General features: G+C 38.0%; 3 protein-coding genes across 4 annotated transcripts in view; 1 reads left to right on the forward strand and 2 right to left on the reverse strand.

The window, feature by feature from the left end:
• The first annotated feature begins 121 nt into the window (after positions 1-121).
• On the forward strand, positions 122-7,318 carry LOC106648629 (far upstream element-binding protein 3). 2 transcript variants are annotated; one of them, XM_023458483.1, is made up of 12 exons: positions 122-1,101; positions 1,644-1,722; positions 2,057-2,236; positions 2,367-2,496; positions 3,706-3,984; positions 4,068-4,200; positions 4,288-4,500; positions 4,573-4,684; positions 4,746-5,198; positions 5,279-5,496; positions 5,580-5,838; positions 6,419-7,318. In XM_023458483.1, exons 1-11 carry the CDS (start codon positions 1,012-1,014, stop codon positions 5,811-5,813), a joined length of 2,121 nt encoding a protein of 706 aa, XP_023314251.1. In that variant the 5' UTR covers positions 122-1,011; the 3' UTR covers positions 5,814-5,838; positions 6,419-7,318. The 2 variants fall into 2 exon arrangements, with proteins under 2 accessions (XP_023314251.1, XP_014221152.1); XM_014365666.2 differs by having other exon boundaries at positions 123-1,101; positions 4,570-4,684.
• A 266-nt stretch (positions 7,319-7,584) lies between these two features.
• LOC106648630 (GMP reductase 1-like) lies at positions 7,585-11,059 on the reverse strand. The gene is made up of 6 exons (XM_014365668.2): positions 10,973-11,059; positions 10,516-10,635; positions 10,157-10,414; positions 9,892-10,080; positions 9,601-9,803; positions 7,585-9,259 (listed from the first exon to the last, which is right to left on the reverse strand). The coding sequence occupies exons 1-6, from the start codon at positions 11,057-11,059 to the stop codon at positions 9,070-9,072; spliced, it is 1,047 nt and encodes a 348-aa protein (XP_014221154.1). The 3' UTR covers positions 7,585-9,069.
• A 3,028-nt stretch (positions 11,060-14,087) lies between these two features.
• Positions 14,088-16,892, reverse strand: part of LOC106648526 (dual specificity protein kinase splA) — a 31,115-nt gene continuing 28,310 nt past the window's right edge. The window contains exons 6-7 of the mRNA XM_014365463.2: positions 15,738-16,618; positions 14,088-15,663 (exon numbers count right to left, since the gene is read on the reverse strand). Coding sequence (XP_014220949.1) covers positions 15,201-15,663; positions 15,738-16,618 — 1,344 coding nt within the window. The 3' untranslated portion in view covers positions 14,088-15,200. The remainder of the gene's footprint in view (positions 15,664-15,737; positions 16,619-16,892) is intronic.

The raw sequence follows: 16,892 nt of genomic DNA on the forward strand, positions 1-16,892 counted from the left end.
GGGCCTATTTTCGGAACAATTTTAAAGCAACTAGCGACATTCGCGACGCTCGTTCGTACTAGAAAGTTGCGTGACTCGCGGGACCGAGGGGGCAGGGCAGTGCAGTGCGCAAAACACAGAGACTCTGGTCTCTGAGAGAGAGACAGAGAGACCGCTGAAACGGCTCGAGAGAATCAAGCCTCGTCGCCACGCTCAAGTAAATCTCCTCCATTGATTGAATTGCCATTGCCTACGAAGAGTCCACCGCTTGGGACGATTGACTTGCCCATATACGTTTTTGAATTTGGACCTGTATCAAAGTTGTTGGTGAAGTGGTGACTACTGGTGGTGACGTCAACGAGCGTCCCGTGTATCAGTGCAGCAGCGATTCGTGGGTGCGTGCGTGTTTCGTAGTGCGCGTTAGAGAGCGTGGGCGCAGTCCGAGAAAGTCGTGCCTCCCTCCGCTTCTAGAGCAGCAGCAGCAGCAGCAGTGCGAGAGCCGATTCAGTGGACACATAGTTAAGACTTTCGCTCGTGTGCTACGCCGTTCTGCATCTCGAGCATCGAACCTCAACCAACCACACATCCTTCCTTATAACTAAGAACTAAAGGTCGCCAGAGCCTCCATCGAGGCTCTGCCGCATAAAGTCAGCCACAACGGGTTCGTCATCGAAGAAGAAGCGGCGCAGCTCGCGCGACCGTGACGACGAGGATTATCGGCGCAGCGACCGAGACAGGAACGACCGGGACAGCGACTACCGGCGATCGTCCAAGTCGTCCTCGTCGCGCGACCGAGATCGCGGCGACCGCGACCGTAGCAGCGGCGCCGGAGACAGATCGGATCGCGACCGAGGCGAGCGCGAGCACCGTAGCAAGTCCCAGTCGAGCAACCATCAGGAGCACACTCCGCCGCTGCTGAATCAGCAGCAGTCCCAGTCGCTGGCCGCGTCGGTCCAGCAGCAGCAGCAGCAGCTCGGCTCGTTTCAGCAGCCTCAGTCGGCCTCCGCAGAGACGTCTCAAGACGGCAGCACGATGAGTGGCTACGACACCAACGCCGGCGGCCCACCTCAGACGTTCTCCCAGAGCTCGGCATTCGCAGCAGCTCTTCAGCGCGCTAAGCAGGTGAGTGAACAGCTTGTGCATAAGCAGCAACCCTTTTTCACCCGGCCACGCTTGGCATCTCTCTTTGATTACACCTCGTAAGGTACACGGCCAATGACTCAACGACTCATCGTTTTATTTCATGCGTCTAGCATACAGTACACATGCATGGAATGGCGGATTGTATCTGTTTCCCCCACTCCAAAATCACACTAAATTTACTGCTTATCGACACTTATTAAACTTTCATGGTCAAAAAACTCTTTTTTATACACTTTTCTCCGAATGATGTTCGAACCAGTTAAAAATTATCGGATAAATATTAAACTTTAATTAACTATTAAAGGGTCAACTTAAGTTTTACTTATTATTTCAAACTTTTTCCTCAAAAAATAAATGTGCTACAGAACCAATAATTATATGGTAACTAATGTCAAATTAGTTAATAACAAACTATAATAACTGTTATTTAAGTTACCAATTTGCAATGACAACTGAGGTATAGTGAAACATACAGTGAAATAAAATTATTTTAATGAATTATATATTTTTTTCATTTCAAGATTGCTGCAAAAATAAATCCACAAGGAACTCAGAATAGCCTAGATCCTGCCAAGAAAAGACCCCTTGAAGATTCTATAGGTAATTATTTACTACGTCAACCACAGTTTTCTTGAGGAGATACCAAAGTCAATATAAAAATAAATATGTTCAAAAATGTTTTCTGAGATTTTCACTGAATATTTTTTTAAATAGTAAAACGAATGTCTTCATTTTGTTAATTTCTAAACTTGTATGAAAAAAAATATTCAGAAATATCTCAGAAAATGGGTTTGAAAATACTCATGTTTATCTTAGTTTTGATATTTCCTTGAAGTTTTTTTTTCTTTTTTAAAATTACTTGAATTATTCATTGACTAATTTAGTTCAAAAATACTTTTATCTTCTAAAATTGTTTTCATTTCTATTCTTTTAGAACCAGAGGCCAAAAAGCTGGCTCCTACTATAGCAGATCCATTATTAAGCATGCGAGGAAATTTAAACCCAAGCTTACAAGATCAAATGAAACCAGATATGACACAATCTATAAACCCTGCAGCTATTGGAGGTATTTGCAATGAAGAAATTAGAGTTCCTGACAAAATGGTTGGATTAAGTAAGTTCAAATTTAGATCATATCACAAATAATTTGACAAAAACTTGAATCTTTAAATCAAGTAAAATAACATTGAAATAAATCATAATATGTTAATGTTTTAAACAATTTTTGTAATAATTTTTTTCAGTTATTGGACGAGGAGGTGAACAAATAACACGATTGCAAAGTGAAACAGCTTGTAAAATACAAATGGCTACTGAAAGCGGAGGATTACCAGACCGTACATGCACGCTTACGGGCACTAGGGATGCTGTCAAGTAACATATTTTCCTTACTTTTTACTTATTTACAATACAATCTGCAATATATCTTATTTCAAATTTAATCTTCACAAACTTTTAAGAAAAATGTTTCTGAAAATATTTTATATATTCATGTGAAATATGATTTAAATCCTTCAATATTTTTTTCACTCTCTACTTGAAATCTATATCTATAAATTTTAAGAAATATCATAAATCATATTTTTTTTAATTTAACAAATTAAATGCTCAATGTAATAAGCTCTTTGAAAAAATAGTATAATTAAATAGTATAATTATAATCAGCAAAAGGAAGGTAAATATAGTAAAGCAAATTTACTGAGTGTTCTATTGAAAAAACAAGTTGAATCCTTTTTTCGCGTATTTTATATGTTAATAAACATTCTATACATGTGGCCATATGTTTAATTTTTTATAATAATGTAGTAAGCCGCTGTGTAATACATTTAAAACGATATTTTTTATTATTACTCATGCATACAAAATTATTTAAATATGTGATATATAGATTAATTCATGAATTCTATACTTATTCTCATTGATATACTTGAATTGATAAAAATTAATACCAACATTATTATTCATATTGATATATATATATCTATATTTATATATATATATACATGTATTTTCCATATTCTTATTCTTATATATTTATGTTTGCTGTACACAAATATTTTATTATACAAATTTATGATATAATCAATTAGTTCTTGATCCTGGATGTGAGTATACAGGTAGACATTGTTATTTTCATTGGAGTGAATTGAGATTATTATTTGATGAAATTCGTATTTACTAATAGTCTTTTGCTTTCATTCACTAGGGTTGAAATGTGTTTTAAAGTTTGCTTGAAAATTGTGAAGACAGACAGTTATTGTAGATATATGTGTGGATACGTTATTCATGCTATTGGAAGATGATATCGTTTTGTCAATTTGGAACAACTCATCATGTAACCAATAGAAATCATGATTCTGTATAAAAAATTAATCTTTTAAATATGATGATGATAATTTTATGAATATTAATGCAATAGAGATACGAATATCAATTTTATGAACATTTTTCTAAAGCACTTATTAATGAACACTGTAGTAATTATATATATTTACTCAATCTAAATATGCAAATGTATTGTGATATCATTTACCATAATTGCTAATTTTTTACTAAGTCACTGGTGATTTTCTTTTGTTACAGTCGAGCCAAAGAACTTATTACAACTATTGTTAAGAGAGCCCAATCCGAGAGTGACCAAATTCCTGGAGCAAATCCACCTTTTCCTGGTACTACAAACCCAGTTGTCTCAAACATTATGTCAGGACATCCAGGTATTCAAGAAATAATGATTCCTGGATTGAAAGTTGGCTTGATTATTGGCAAAGGAGGTAACACCATCAAGCAACTGCAAGAAAAATCTGGCGCTAAAATGGTTATCATTCAAGATAATCCAGGTCAAGAGAATGAAAAACCATTAAGGTAAAAAATATTATTGAATAATCAAATAATTAGACATTTTTTAATTGAATTATTTTTATAATTTAATATTTAATATTTTACAGAATAACTGGGGATCCCCAACAAGTAGAACACGCTAAGCAACTGGTTTATGAACTGATTGCTGAAAAAGAAATTCAAATGTTCAGTAAAGGTGGTGAGAGACCTTTCATCCCAGCTGAAGGTGGAGGAAATGAGGTAATTGATTTTCTTTAAAAATATCAATGAATAATGCATTTTATATTGTTGAACACAGCTATAATATTTTTCTTTTAAAATTTCCAGGAACTTATTGTCCCCAAAGAAGCAGTTGGTTTAGTAATTGGAAAAGGCGGAGAAGCTATTAAACAGATGCGACGAGAAACCGGTGCTAAACTTCACATTGTGGTTCCTCCAAATGAAGATGGCCCAGGTGATAGAACCTGTGTTATTACAGGTCCACCAGACAGCGTTGCAGAAGCAAAACGACGTATTGTAGAAATGATTGATAGTTGTGTAGTAAGTTTTTTTTTTAATGTCAGAAATTTCATTATTTTCCGATTAATCTAAAGTCAAAATTTTTTATAGCAGAGACGTGGCAATGGATTCCAAAATAATTATTGGAATCGCCAAGACATGACAGGCAAAATTGAATTTAGCTATACAGTTCCGCTTGCGAAGTGCGGTATAATCATTGGCAAAAGTATGTATAAGAAATACTTGAATCAGTATTTAAAATTATTCATTAAAATGATATATTCTAGGAGGAGAAACAATCAAACATATAAATGCTCAGACTGGAGCTCATTGTGAAATAGATAGACGAAATCCAGGAACAGAATCCGAAAAATCTTTCATTATTAGAGGTACTCCGGAGCAAGTAGAGCACGCTAAGAGGGTGTTCAGTGAAAAACTAGGCACACCTATGCCAGCTGGTACGAATGTTTATGGTGCCCAAAACCCAATGGGATATTATCCAGGATGGAATGCAGCACCTGGATATACCGCATGGCCTGGTACTCAAGCCACCGATCCAAATGCAGCTGCTGCTGCAACATCAGGTGGTGTACAAATAGACCCAGCCACTGGTCAACCAGATTACAGTGCTCAGTGGGCTGAGTATTACCGGTCCCTTGGAAAACACAGTGAAGCCGAAATGATCGAACAAAAAGCTAAGCAACAACAAGCTGCAGTAGCTGCAGTCAAAGAAATGCAAGGTAAAATTTCTATTTCAATAAAATAGAATGAAAAAATATTGTTGGAATATCATACAATCTCAACATTTTTTTCATTTTAGAGCAAAAGCCAGCTGTACAACAGCAACAACCCCAACAACAACAGCAACAGCAGCAGCAGCAACAACAACAGCAGCAACAACAACAGCAACAGCAACAAGCTAACGCTCAACAAAACGGAGGACAAACTGATTACAGTGCACAATGGGCTGAATATTACCGAAGTATTGGTAAAACTGCCGAAGCAGAGGCTATTGAAGCCCAAATGAAAGGTGGTAAAGTAAGTAATAATGTTGTTAACATTTCTTTAAATAAAAATTTCCCTCGATCGTTTTTCTAATTTAAAATTTTGTGACAACCCAGTCTGGAGCTAGTCAGCCACAGGCTCAAGCACAACCTGCTACTATGGCTAATGCGATGCCCACTACTACTACTCCAGCGTTTCCGCAACCATACGTCTATCCAGGAATGAATCCTGCCAATCCAGGTTATTACACTCCTGGTGCCCAAAGTGCAGCGACGCCAGGACAAACTCCGGCATTCCCTGCAATGAACTACCAGAACTATCAGTATCCTCAGACAAGTACAGAGAACTAACTCTGCTTAAACGGAAACTATTAAAGTGAGTTCAATTGTACTTTATATTTGTAATAAATATATGCTTTAAGAGAATCGGTGAATTCTATTGTGCATTTAAAAGATTGTAAATAAAAATTTTTTTATTCTAAATTCGCAATTCATTTGGTTCACACGTTCTCTGAAAGTTCGATCGAATTGAGAGATTATTTGAGGTAAATGAAACCCATCAGTTGGGTGTTACCATCAATTAACTCTCTTAATGTATTCGTATCTGAGCTAAAAAAATCAATGGTGTAAAAGTTACGAAATCAAGTAGTATTTAATGCAATGGGTATCATATATTTTGTGTATATATATACAACTTATTTTAGGATTTTAAATTTAATTCATCAATACAATACATTTCGGTATATCGTACTAACATAATTATTATAAAACAATTTCTATAGATATGATATAAATATTCAAAATTATATAAATATATAGAATTTTTATAATATACTTAAATATTATATAATATTCATATTTGCATAAACATATACATTACACCTTTGAAATACTGTGATAATTTTTATATATAATCAATGAATTTTTACAATAATCATTTCTTTATTCCCATACAGATAACAATAGATTTCCAAAAGGATGTATTAATCCAAGAAGAATCACTTGATTATACATTTACATATATATCAATATATTTATACATATTTATGTGTATGTAAGCGTGTATATATACATTACTGATTTTTAGAATATCATCTCATTATATATCTATAAGTTTAAAAATGACTTATATTACATCTCATTTACAGCAGTTTGATTGTACAATAATACTAAGTTTCTGTATTTGATAAATGTGAAGCATTTGAATGAAATAACTTATACTGAATTATACTACATTTTTATCATAGTGTATCATGACTGTAAACTTTTAATACTGTGTTACCAATGCAGTCTTACCTTAGATGTTGTGTTTGATTTTTTTATGACCGCTAATTGATTAAATTTTTGGCTTCAGCGCTAAGAATTTATTGATAGTATGCATCAGGTCATGCCATTTTAGCTGCATCTGTAAATTTATTGATCATTGAAAATCAGTTGAGAATTGAGCAATTTTTGTAATCAGTGGATGAAATTGAAATGATTTAGTCTTTGTTAGTACACAGACGTGAACGATTTTTTAATATCTTAAGTATAAATTGTAGACTAAGCATTTTACGAACTATAACGTTTTGTTACACGTACGTTTTCAGCAAGATGATCGATTGTTGAAAATACAGATAACATAGTGAAAATGGATGTTTGAATAACAGCAAGCTTATATTATGCACTTGGGTGCTGTGAACAGAGACTTAGTTATACATGAAACGAAGAAGAGAAGACCAAAAAGTTAGATGATCAAAATGACTTCCTAATGATGCACATGAAAAGCTGACTGAATGATATGAGAAAAATAATTTGATTTTTTATAAATAGAAAAAAATTTATGTAATTCATATGAATAATTAAAAATCACATTGTAAGAGCACCCAATAATTTATTTTAATTATTTTTTGTAAACATACATCCATAAAATATTAAATTTATTGACATTTTATGAACATCATTTAAAGTACAAGTACTAGCTAATTTACATTAGCGCTGGTATTTTTTTCATCAATATTGTTCTATTACATAATATGGTATGCACTGATTATGTTGGGCTGTAAAAAACAATTCATACACAAATACTGATAATAAAATTTACAATTAAAAATTGGGCAAGTGCTAGTTTATCATACTTTCGAAATATTCATCAAGAAAATTATGACTAAGTAGAATTTGTTCAAGATGCTCAATACATTCGAATGGACTGTTAGGAACTCTTTAGATAGATATTAAAATGCAACATGATATTTAAATTCAGTATAAAAAGGCGTTTGCGACACCTTTCTAGCAACTTGCTTGGATGCATCATATCGTTACTATGAATTGTAACTAATCGAGGCAATGTGCCCGTCGGAAAATAAATATCCAATATTCCATGTTGTGCAAATGTACGATCATCTTGAAAGCTCCTTTTATATTATAAATCATATAATTTGAGTCCATATTTATTTTAACAATGATAAATTATTAAAAATCGTAATTTATGACTTAGTTGTGTTATTATGTATACTTTGAGCTTCATGCGGAATAAATAATAAATAAACAGTTAAAAAATCATGTCAAGTGCAGGAGCTTACAGTGAATTACTCCTGTAAAATCAATTCCATTATTATCTGTATAATAAACACGAAAAAATTTTAATACTTTTTCTTCTACAGAATATACTAAAGAAAATGTGGCGCTTTCACTTTTTCATCTCATATTTGCAATACTATTATAAAATATACTTATATTTAATTTCAACGTTATCCGTCGAAAAAATCGTCAACTTTTGCACAAATTTTTCCAAACTCCTCTACTTATACCAATGATTTACAAGTTTTGCTCGATCGCAAAGTTCGAGAAAACCAGTGCAAAAGATGTCGACTTGTACGTGGAATACCCATTAGCAGTTGACAGATTTTACAAATCGTCAGCAATTCCGGAGCATACAACACATCCACGCTTCAACACGCCTCTCGCAAAACTCGACGAATCAAAAATCAGTTTCACTGTATTTTTTCCTTTGTACTTCCGCTGCAGTATCCGACAAAAAAACTGTTAACGAGCGTTGTAAATGCAATAAAGCAGCTCTATGCTTATATGCCCACCTACATCGAAGTATCGTGTGCCTTTGAAAAATTTTCAAAAATACATGATCATTTTACTTTGTATGTACACAGTCGACGATTACACAAACGATCTCGCGCGCGAGCATCAATAACAAAAGTTTTCAATCAAGACCGACGTCTTTATACTTGTGACTCGTGTAATCGTGCGCTCGTACAACTACTCGAAAACATATATACCTATATGTATATTCTTGAAAACGTTTGATCAATCACTCGGCAAACAAATACATTGAGCGACGCACACGACTGTATATATATTTAATATACGTTCAAAGTGTTTTGTGCACTTGGATTCGTGTGCGGTACGGCACTCTTATTTACAAATCGTTTCTTCCCTGTACTTGGCTATTACTCGTTATTTTTTCATAATTCGCATTTTACAATTAGATTTATAATGATAATAATAATAGTAATAATGATAAATTTTTGTTAAGTGTAAAATGGCCATAATCCGCATTCGACGTATTGGACGCGATATATTACAAGAAAAAATCCGCTCGCGATACAATCGTCTACATGGGCGGTCCGTAAATGTTGTTGAGCTGTTGGGTGCATCGGATGAAGGTCGCGCGTTTCGGGAGCTCCTGGAGGCGCGAGGCCCCGACGTAGGTGCAGGCCGAGCGCAGTCCACCCATGATGTCGAGCAGCGTCGCCTCCACCGGCCCTCGGTACGGTACCTCCACGGTTTTTCCCTCGGACGACCTTGTGGAAATTATTTTGACGTTAATTATGAATCGATCGAGGAAAAGTCGATCAAATTTGATGCTATTAATCGGTGAGATCGAGTACGATTAATTTTTACAATAGCAATCGATTAAATAACTATCGAAAACTCGTAAAAAAATGTTTCTACCCATCGACTCGGATACGTCGTCAATGCCGAGCTATAATTTTACAATTGGCAATAGTTTGCCGCATCAAGAGAGATAAGATAATCGTCGATGTAGGTAAAAAAATATAAATGTTCAATTTGTCTATCGAACGTCACAAGTCGTATCTTTTCATAATTGTATTACAGAAAGAGAGAGATAGATGAGACGTACCTGTAATCGGCGACTCCGCCGGCGTGCTTCTGCATGGCCGTGCGCGAGGCCATGCCGTAGAAGAGCTTGAACTTTTGGTCGTTCTTCACGATGACTTCGCCCGAGCACTCGTCGTGGCCAGCGAACATGCCGCCGGCCATGACGAAATCGGCGCCAGCGCCGAAAGCTTTGGCAATGTCTCCGGGACACGTGCAGCCGCCGTCCTTAGACACGACAAATCGACGAGAAAATTATCGTACGTTGGCGTCGATCGCGCGAGAAGAGATATTTGATTTTATATATAATACTCACGGAAATGATGTGACCTTTTAGGCCGTGCGCGGCGTCCGCGCACTCGATGACCGCGCTGAGCTGGGGATAGCCGACGCCAGTCTTCATGCGCGTCGTGCAAACTGAGCCAGGGCCGATTCCCACCTTGATTATGTCAGCGCCGGACAGTATTAGCTCCTCGACCATTTCTCCGGTAACGACGTTTCCGGCCTGAAATATATTTGCCCGAAAAATGTCATTTACGCGTGGCGATTGACGTACGGGAGCTTTTTTTAGAAGAACTCACGATAATGGTGTGGTCCGGGTACTTGGATCGGACTTTTCTCACGTACTCGACAAAGTGCTGGGAATATCCATTGGCAACGTCGATGCAGATGAACGTGAGCTCGGGCACGGCTGCCAAGACGCTCGACAGCCGCTCGAAGTCTTCGTTGCCCGTCCCTGAACTAGCGGCCATATTTTTCAGACACTCGGGATTCTGAATGGCAAATTCTTTCCACTCGTCGCACGTGTAATACTTGTGCATCGTCACGAACAGGCCGTGCTGCAATCATTAGAATTCGCGCAGTGACGAGAGTCAAGGACAATGTGTGGCTTTTGTTGCAGCGAGACGATTGATTTTTTTATTTTGTTTTGTTTTGTTACCTTTGACAGGGCTTTGGCCATTTCGAAGGTCCCGACCGTGTCCATGTTCGAAGCCATCACCGGGACGCCTCGATAGGTGCGCTTGGAATTGCGAAAAGTTATCTCTCGGCAGAGATCGACCTGCAATAAAACGTTTTCTTTTTTAATTGCCTCTCGTCTTTGACGATCCTCGCGACTTCCGGGCCTTCGCAAGCTCTCGTGGCTTTCAAAACACACACACACACACACGCGGAAGTCGTGTATGCTTGACGCGAGCTGCTACTGCAGCTGCTCTATTTATAAAGATCTCTCGGAACCTCGTGGAAAATCGAACTTTGTCCAATTTTTGTCGATTCAATGCGGAAACGCGTGTGTGCGAACGAGAGAATCATTTCATTATCTAACTCGATAATTGCCTCGCTGAAGGTATCAATTTGCGCATGGTAAATAATTAGGGATATTTCGAGCGTATACTCACATCGGAACGACTTTTGAGGGTGCTCCGTTTGGGCCTGAGCAAAACATCTTTGAAATCGAGTTTAACGTCGTTGATTATGTTTGGCATCTTGAGCGCGCGTGTGTTTTGGAGCGAGTTTCGAAGAGCGTCGAGCCAGTAGCAGCCCGTACTGTTTATCGAACGAACGGAGAGACACGGACTGACACGCACGGCACTGCGAGAGAGCACAACACTCGGCTGCTTTTGTAGCAGAACGCACGCCAACTGACTACTGTACGGTATATACGTCAAAGCACGCCTGTAACCATAATCCGACTTTTGCTCGTAAACGCGACGACGATAGAAATTGTGGCTGATCGCGAGTCGTTGGAACCGTCGTCCGTGGTTGGTTCAGTCTCGCCGAAAAGCTACGGCCATTGGCTGCTGCTGTTGCTTTTTGCCACTCGCTATTCTCGACAAAGAGCTTAAAGCTCGACTTCATTGGGCGCTCGAAACGTCGCAAAGCTGCGCGCGATTCTTATAACGCCTTCGTGTCTCCTTTTCAAATTGCGCCTTTCAACATTTAAACTCGAGATCGCTTCTAGCGATCGATGATTTTTAAAGCAATAATATTGACAGAAAGATAACTCTTCTCTCGTGTTACTTTCCAATCGCGTTAAAAAGTTGCGGGCATTCCAATAAAAAAGACTATTATACATTTCAAATAACTTGTATTTATTGCACTTGTGCTTAAGGACTTATTAAAAATGATTATATCATTACACATGATTTTATAATACTTAAACATACAGATGAAAAACATTATAATTACTTTATTTGAGTTATGTTCAACATAAGTTTATTTTTTTTCTTTTTTATGACTAGATAAAAAAAACAATAACAAGATTTTTTTTTAATTGTACCATAAATTTACGACATATATTATAGTGAGAATCGTTAAAAGTAACAAAAACAATGAAATACGTCAATTCTCAAAGTACAAATCATGCAAAAAAGATTCGCGTAGATAGAGTGTGTTTTGCTTTTCGTATTACAATTTCATAGTCAGTTTTGCGATTTGTTTTATCGGGTCCTAAATAATAAATACCATCAACTTAACATTAAACTCTTTCATCGTTATTCTGTAATGAAAACAACGCGTTTCGATTTAATTCATCTTCGCGATTAAAATTAAAAAAAGAAGGCATTTTCGCGGAAAGTCGATAACTTTTTTTTACTAACATAGAGACCATTAGAAATTAATTATTAACTAATATCGTATGAATTTTCAGATACAGTAACGTGTAATTTGTTTAAACTTAATGTTGAAGAAAATATGTTGTGCTTCAATATTACGTACTCGCATTCAGCAACATACTCATTCATTTTCAAATTTACATCATAAAAATGTCTACTGTCTAAGCCTTCCGAGTTTACAGTATTAATTAACATCAGTGAAGTACTCAAATCAATTATTCATACAAAGTATAGTTTTTTCATGTAAATTATTTGTACGTAACTGTTTACTGATTGTTTTTCAAAAAGAGTCTGTATTCGATCGTTACAACTATTCCATACTTTTGTTGTATACAAACACGTCCTGAAAATCGTTTTGTACATTAAATATTGTTTTTAGTGTTATTATTATTATTATTATTCGTATTATTATTGTTATTATTATACTAAAAATATTATTGAGACAGTAATTGTTCACGATATTATGCCGTTAAATTGATATTGATCTAGATTTACCTTTTTTAGCTAATTAACAAATTTCGTAATTTTCGGCTTCCAAAGTGTTTCTTTAGTGATTTGTAAATTTTCACGTTTCTTCCGAATCAATGAAAAATTGTTATTAGGCTCATGATTGTAGTCAAAAATACCCCCAATTTTCTCTTCATCGAGCGTATTGGTCAGTTTTTAACATGCAACTATCGTCGACTAATTTTCAACAGCTTCCATTAGTAAGCGCGTACACATGATTTCTATAATTTGTGCTCATGTCCGATTTTTAGTATTCAGTCAAACATTTGAAATACTCTTATTGAAACGTCTAAATTAATTGAAATTCGCAACGGTTAAAAAATTGTTTACACTAAAATAATCGCCAGTAAAATGTAGAAATCATAAAATTCCAACTACATCACTGTATTTGCCTGGAATGCAGTATAAGAGTTTTTTCTTTTAAAAAACGAAAGAAAAAATTGTTCATATTAAAACTATGTATGGATATGTAAAAATAATTAAATTTCCTTTCGCGTATTGGATTTTAAAAAATATTTGCACATTTAATTTATCAACAGGATCTTCTTTACAGGGCTAAATTAGTTGTTTTATATCTAAAATTAATGCTAATTTTATTATCAAAAAGGATGTTCATTCTATGATTTAACTGTACACACTTATGCAGCGAAACACCTCTTCTTATGCACAGCACCAAGCAGTTTATTTTTGTTTCTTAACATCAAAGTATGATTATTATTTCATAGAAATTATAAATTTTACTAGGTATGAAAATGCAATTGAATTTTTAGGACTATAGCAAAAAAATAAACCGATAAATTTTAAATTTATTCAGTATGTAGAAAGTTTTACATTTTAAGTGAATTTTTACTGACCAAAAATTTGATTAAACATGAATCAAGTAGCAATAAAAAATTGTTCTCCTTGATCTACACTTTTCATTGCTTAAAATCTATATGTTCGTTGTCCATCATGACTTAGAGGATATCACGTAAATTTTTGATTAGTTTCTGCTTCAATGATCACGAGTTACATTGATCCGGTCAATTCCTGATAATCAATGAATATTTCTCTCTCGAAACCGTTGCATTGTCTTCATCAAGTTTACGATTAATTAAAGTTTTTTATAATTAAAACTTTGTGTCAAAATAGAAGGATACGATTTAAAATAAATTTTAAGAATGTAGATGTAAAATGAAGAAAACTTGGTTCATTAGAAAGTATCGTTGAAAGTTACATTGTATTTCAGCAACTTTCAACAACAATGATAAAATATATTGAAAATATTTACACAATATTTTGGAATAATAGACCACTGTTTCTCATAAGATTTTCTTTTACCATAACATTATATAAATTTATTCGAATAATATAATAAGAAATTAAAAATCATTCATATACAAAAAATTTGCATTTAATTGATTAGTGACCAGGTGACTAAAATTTTTAAAAAAACGTAACAATTCAATAAGATAAAATTATGTACAAACTATAGTTACATATCGTAAAAATACGAAAATGACGATTATGACCGTATTTTGGTGTAATTCATAATAACGTGACTCTGACGATAAAAATAAATCTATACACTTGACACTTTCTAAATGGCACTAAACAAGTTCCAATAGCTCACTCGATAACTTTTTCCAAGCATCCAATATTCTATTATTATCAAAGTTTTAGAAATAAATTAGCATTCAATTTCGCATGCATCGTCGTGTTTATTGCCAGGAATTCTGGATGAAAAAAGACGTGTATTTTTTTTATCGTTAAAACATTCAAAGAACCGACTATTTTGCGAATAGACCACGAGTTCATTACATAGAGATTTACAATGATTTACACTGGGACGACAACGAGTCGAGAGGTTGCACACAGTTATTTTTTTGACTATTCGCGTGACATTATTTGCGAGCGCAATTATATACTTTTTTACCAGCATTCGTGTTTTTCATTAATACTACTTATGTATGAATCAATAAATTATGAAACTACAAAGGCCGAAAATTTCAAGACACTAATCTCACATACGATTCCACGAAAGTTCACGTAGCACATGATAATTCTAATTGCATCGATAACGCTCCAATATAATATAATATTCTCTCAGATTTTCACAGCATTCTGGGGGGAAGAGGGAAGGTTGGGGGGATTTATTATAAATGTTTAATCGTCAATCTACTTTCATATGGACTATAAAGGTATTTGGGAGGCTCTGAATTCTCGGTTGCGCAAAGTAAAATTTCGTAAAATAAACAGCGTAGACTTTGTAAACATCCAATATGAAGAAATTCGCACTTGATCGATGATCCTCACAAGCCTAGCCGTACAACTACTTTGTCAAAATGTTACCTCATCTAAGCTAGCCGTCGATCACTACACACAGTGGGTATATATAAGGCTGTTGGATACTTTTTGGTTGTCCCAATGAAAAATACAACACGTATTAATTATAGCGGAAGAGAAGAGGTAGAGCAAGTGGCTAGCGTTATTGGTCGTAGTCGAGGGCAGTAGAATGACGCAGCGCTCAGCTGTAACCATACTGCACCTTTCTGCACTGGCAGAGCCACTTGATTATCCGGGCGTTCCTCTCAACGATGCTCGGCTGATCGGCGGAGCTCCGCTGCTGCTGCTGCTGCAGCGTCACGGGATCGTCGTTGGAGCCGGCACAATTGTTGCCACCACTGGCCCACTGGGCCTGCGAGGGCCAAGCCGAGTAGGGGCCAAGCGCCGAGTCGACCGAGCTCACGCTGTCGAAGAAGACGGGCGAGCTGCCGCGCGACGACGGTTCGGTCATGCGCCTGTAGGACTCGGGCTCGAGGCCCAGCCGATCGAAAAACGACTCGAGCTGCGTGAGCGAGCGCTGCTGCTGCTGCTGGGGTACCTTGCCGCCACCGCCAGGGCTATCGTGTCGCCAGTACCTGTCGGAGATGTCGGACTTGGAGCGGAGTATCGGCCGGTTGCGTCCCTCTTTCCATCCATCGGAAAATCTGTTGGAATTAGAGCCACGTTGAAATAATCGAATGAATTCGGAATGAAATTGACGCGGAAAGCAAAAAGTTACCTGGAATTGCCCGTGGGACTGTACTCGTCCTGACTGATGCTACCGGCGCTGTCGCTCTCGGGCGTGTACGACTGCGGCTGTGGCTGCTGCTGCTGCTGGAGCTTGCGATGTATCGAGGGACTGCCTCCGGTACCGTAGCTGGCGGGGCTCCTCCTGGATCGGTCGCGCTCGGTCGAGTGCTGGGTCGAGGCTCCGCTGTCCCTCCTCGCGTGGCTGCTGCTCCAGCAGTCGCGACTGGGCGGCTCGCTGCGGTGGGTGCAGTGGCCCGACGAGCCCCCGGAGTCTCTGGTGGCCGTCGCGCCGTGGCTGAACTTGCTCGAGCCCGAGGACTTGTGGGTGCGCGCCCCCGAGGACAAAATGCTGCTGGCGTCGCCGGCCGAGCGTCGGGCGTTGTGGCGCGAGCTCGAGCCGCTCCGGTAGTAGAGCGAGCCCCTGTTGAAGCTGTTGCGATCGTCCGAGTAGTCGGAGCCGGTCTCGCAGTCGGGACAGGGGCTGTTGTTGTGGCTGTTGCTGTGGCTGCTGGTGGCCGCGTGGGTCGTCTTCCTCGAGGAGCTGCGCGTCGAGGCTCGAGGCGACAGAGAGGCCCTTCGGCGACTCGTGCTCGAGTTGTGCAGATCGGGCAGGGACTTGTGGCACGAGGACGACGATACGACCACCGGCTCGTGGCAGCCTGCGTCGAGCTCCAGGTCGTGATTGCTGCCTCCGGCGCTGTAGCAGCCTTGCTCCTGGCCGACCCAAGTGCCACCTCCTCCACCTCCGGGGCTGGCTTGGGACTGCTGACTGCTTCGGTTGGCTCGATTCCGACTGGACGACGTTCGGCCGTACGAGTGCGAGTTGCTTCGGCCGAATTTGAAGCGCACCTCGCCCCCCGCTGCTGCCCACTATCGTGACAAAGGACACACAAAGATCAGCTTTTTGCTCCCAATTTCGCTGCGTAAATTAATTCGTGTAATAAGGGAACTCGAACGAAAAAGGAGCTCGCGTAGCGCAAAGTGCCGCAAAGAAGGAGGCAGGGAGGAGGAAAAGCTCCTGCATAGGATCGTACACACACACGAGTGTGTCCGTATACGCTGCGGAGCGTTACAAGGTTCAATGTCAGGCTCGCTACAGACGCGTACATAGGTATATTATTGGCATTCGATGCGAAACGTCCTT

This window comes from Trichogramma pretiosum, unplaced genomic scaffold, assembly GCF_000599845.2.
Source record: "Trichogramma pretiosum strain Unisexual culture from Peru unplaced genomic scaffold, Tpre_2.0 scaffold69, whole genome shotgun sequence".
Classification (NCBI taxonomy): Eukaryota; Metazoa; Arthropoda; class Insecta; order Hymenoptera; family Trichogrammatidae; genus Trichogramma; species Trichogramma pretiosum.

Bases quoted from the DNA above. Each gene is read 5' to 3' on its own strand.
- LOC106648629 (XM_014365666.2), top strand. From the start codon at position 1,012: ATGAGTGGCTACGACACCAACGCCGGCGGCCCACCTCAGACGTTCTCC. The intron at 2,237-2,366 runs GTAAGTTCAAAT...AATTTTTTTCAG, and splicing joins TGACAAAATGGTTGGATTAA to TTATTGGACGAGGAGGTGAA. The intron at 3,985-4,067 runs GTAAAAAATATT...AATATTTTACAG, and splicing joins GAGAATGAAAAACCATTAAG to AATAACTGGGGATCCCCAAC.
- LOC106648630 (XM_014365668.2), bottom strand. From the start codon at position 11,059: ATGCCAAACATAATCAACGACGTTAAACTCGATTTCAAAGATGTTTTG. The intron at 10,081-10,156 runs GTGAGTTCTTCT...AATATATTTCAG, and splicing joins ACCCGGACCACACCATTATC to GCCGGAAACGTCGTTACCGG. The intron at 9,804-9,891 runs GTGAGTATTATA...GTCGTGTCTAAG, and splicing joins TAAAAGGTCACATCATTTCC to GACGGCGGCTGCACGTGTCC.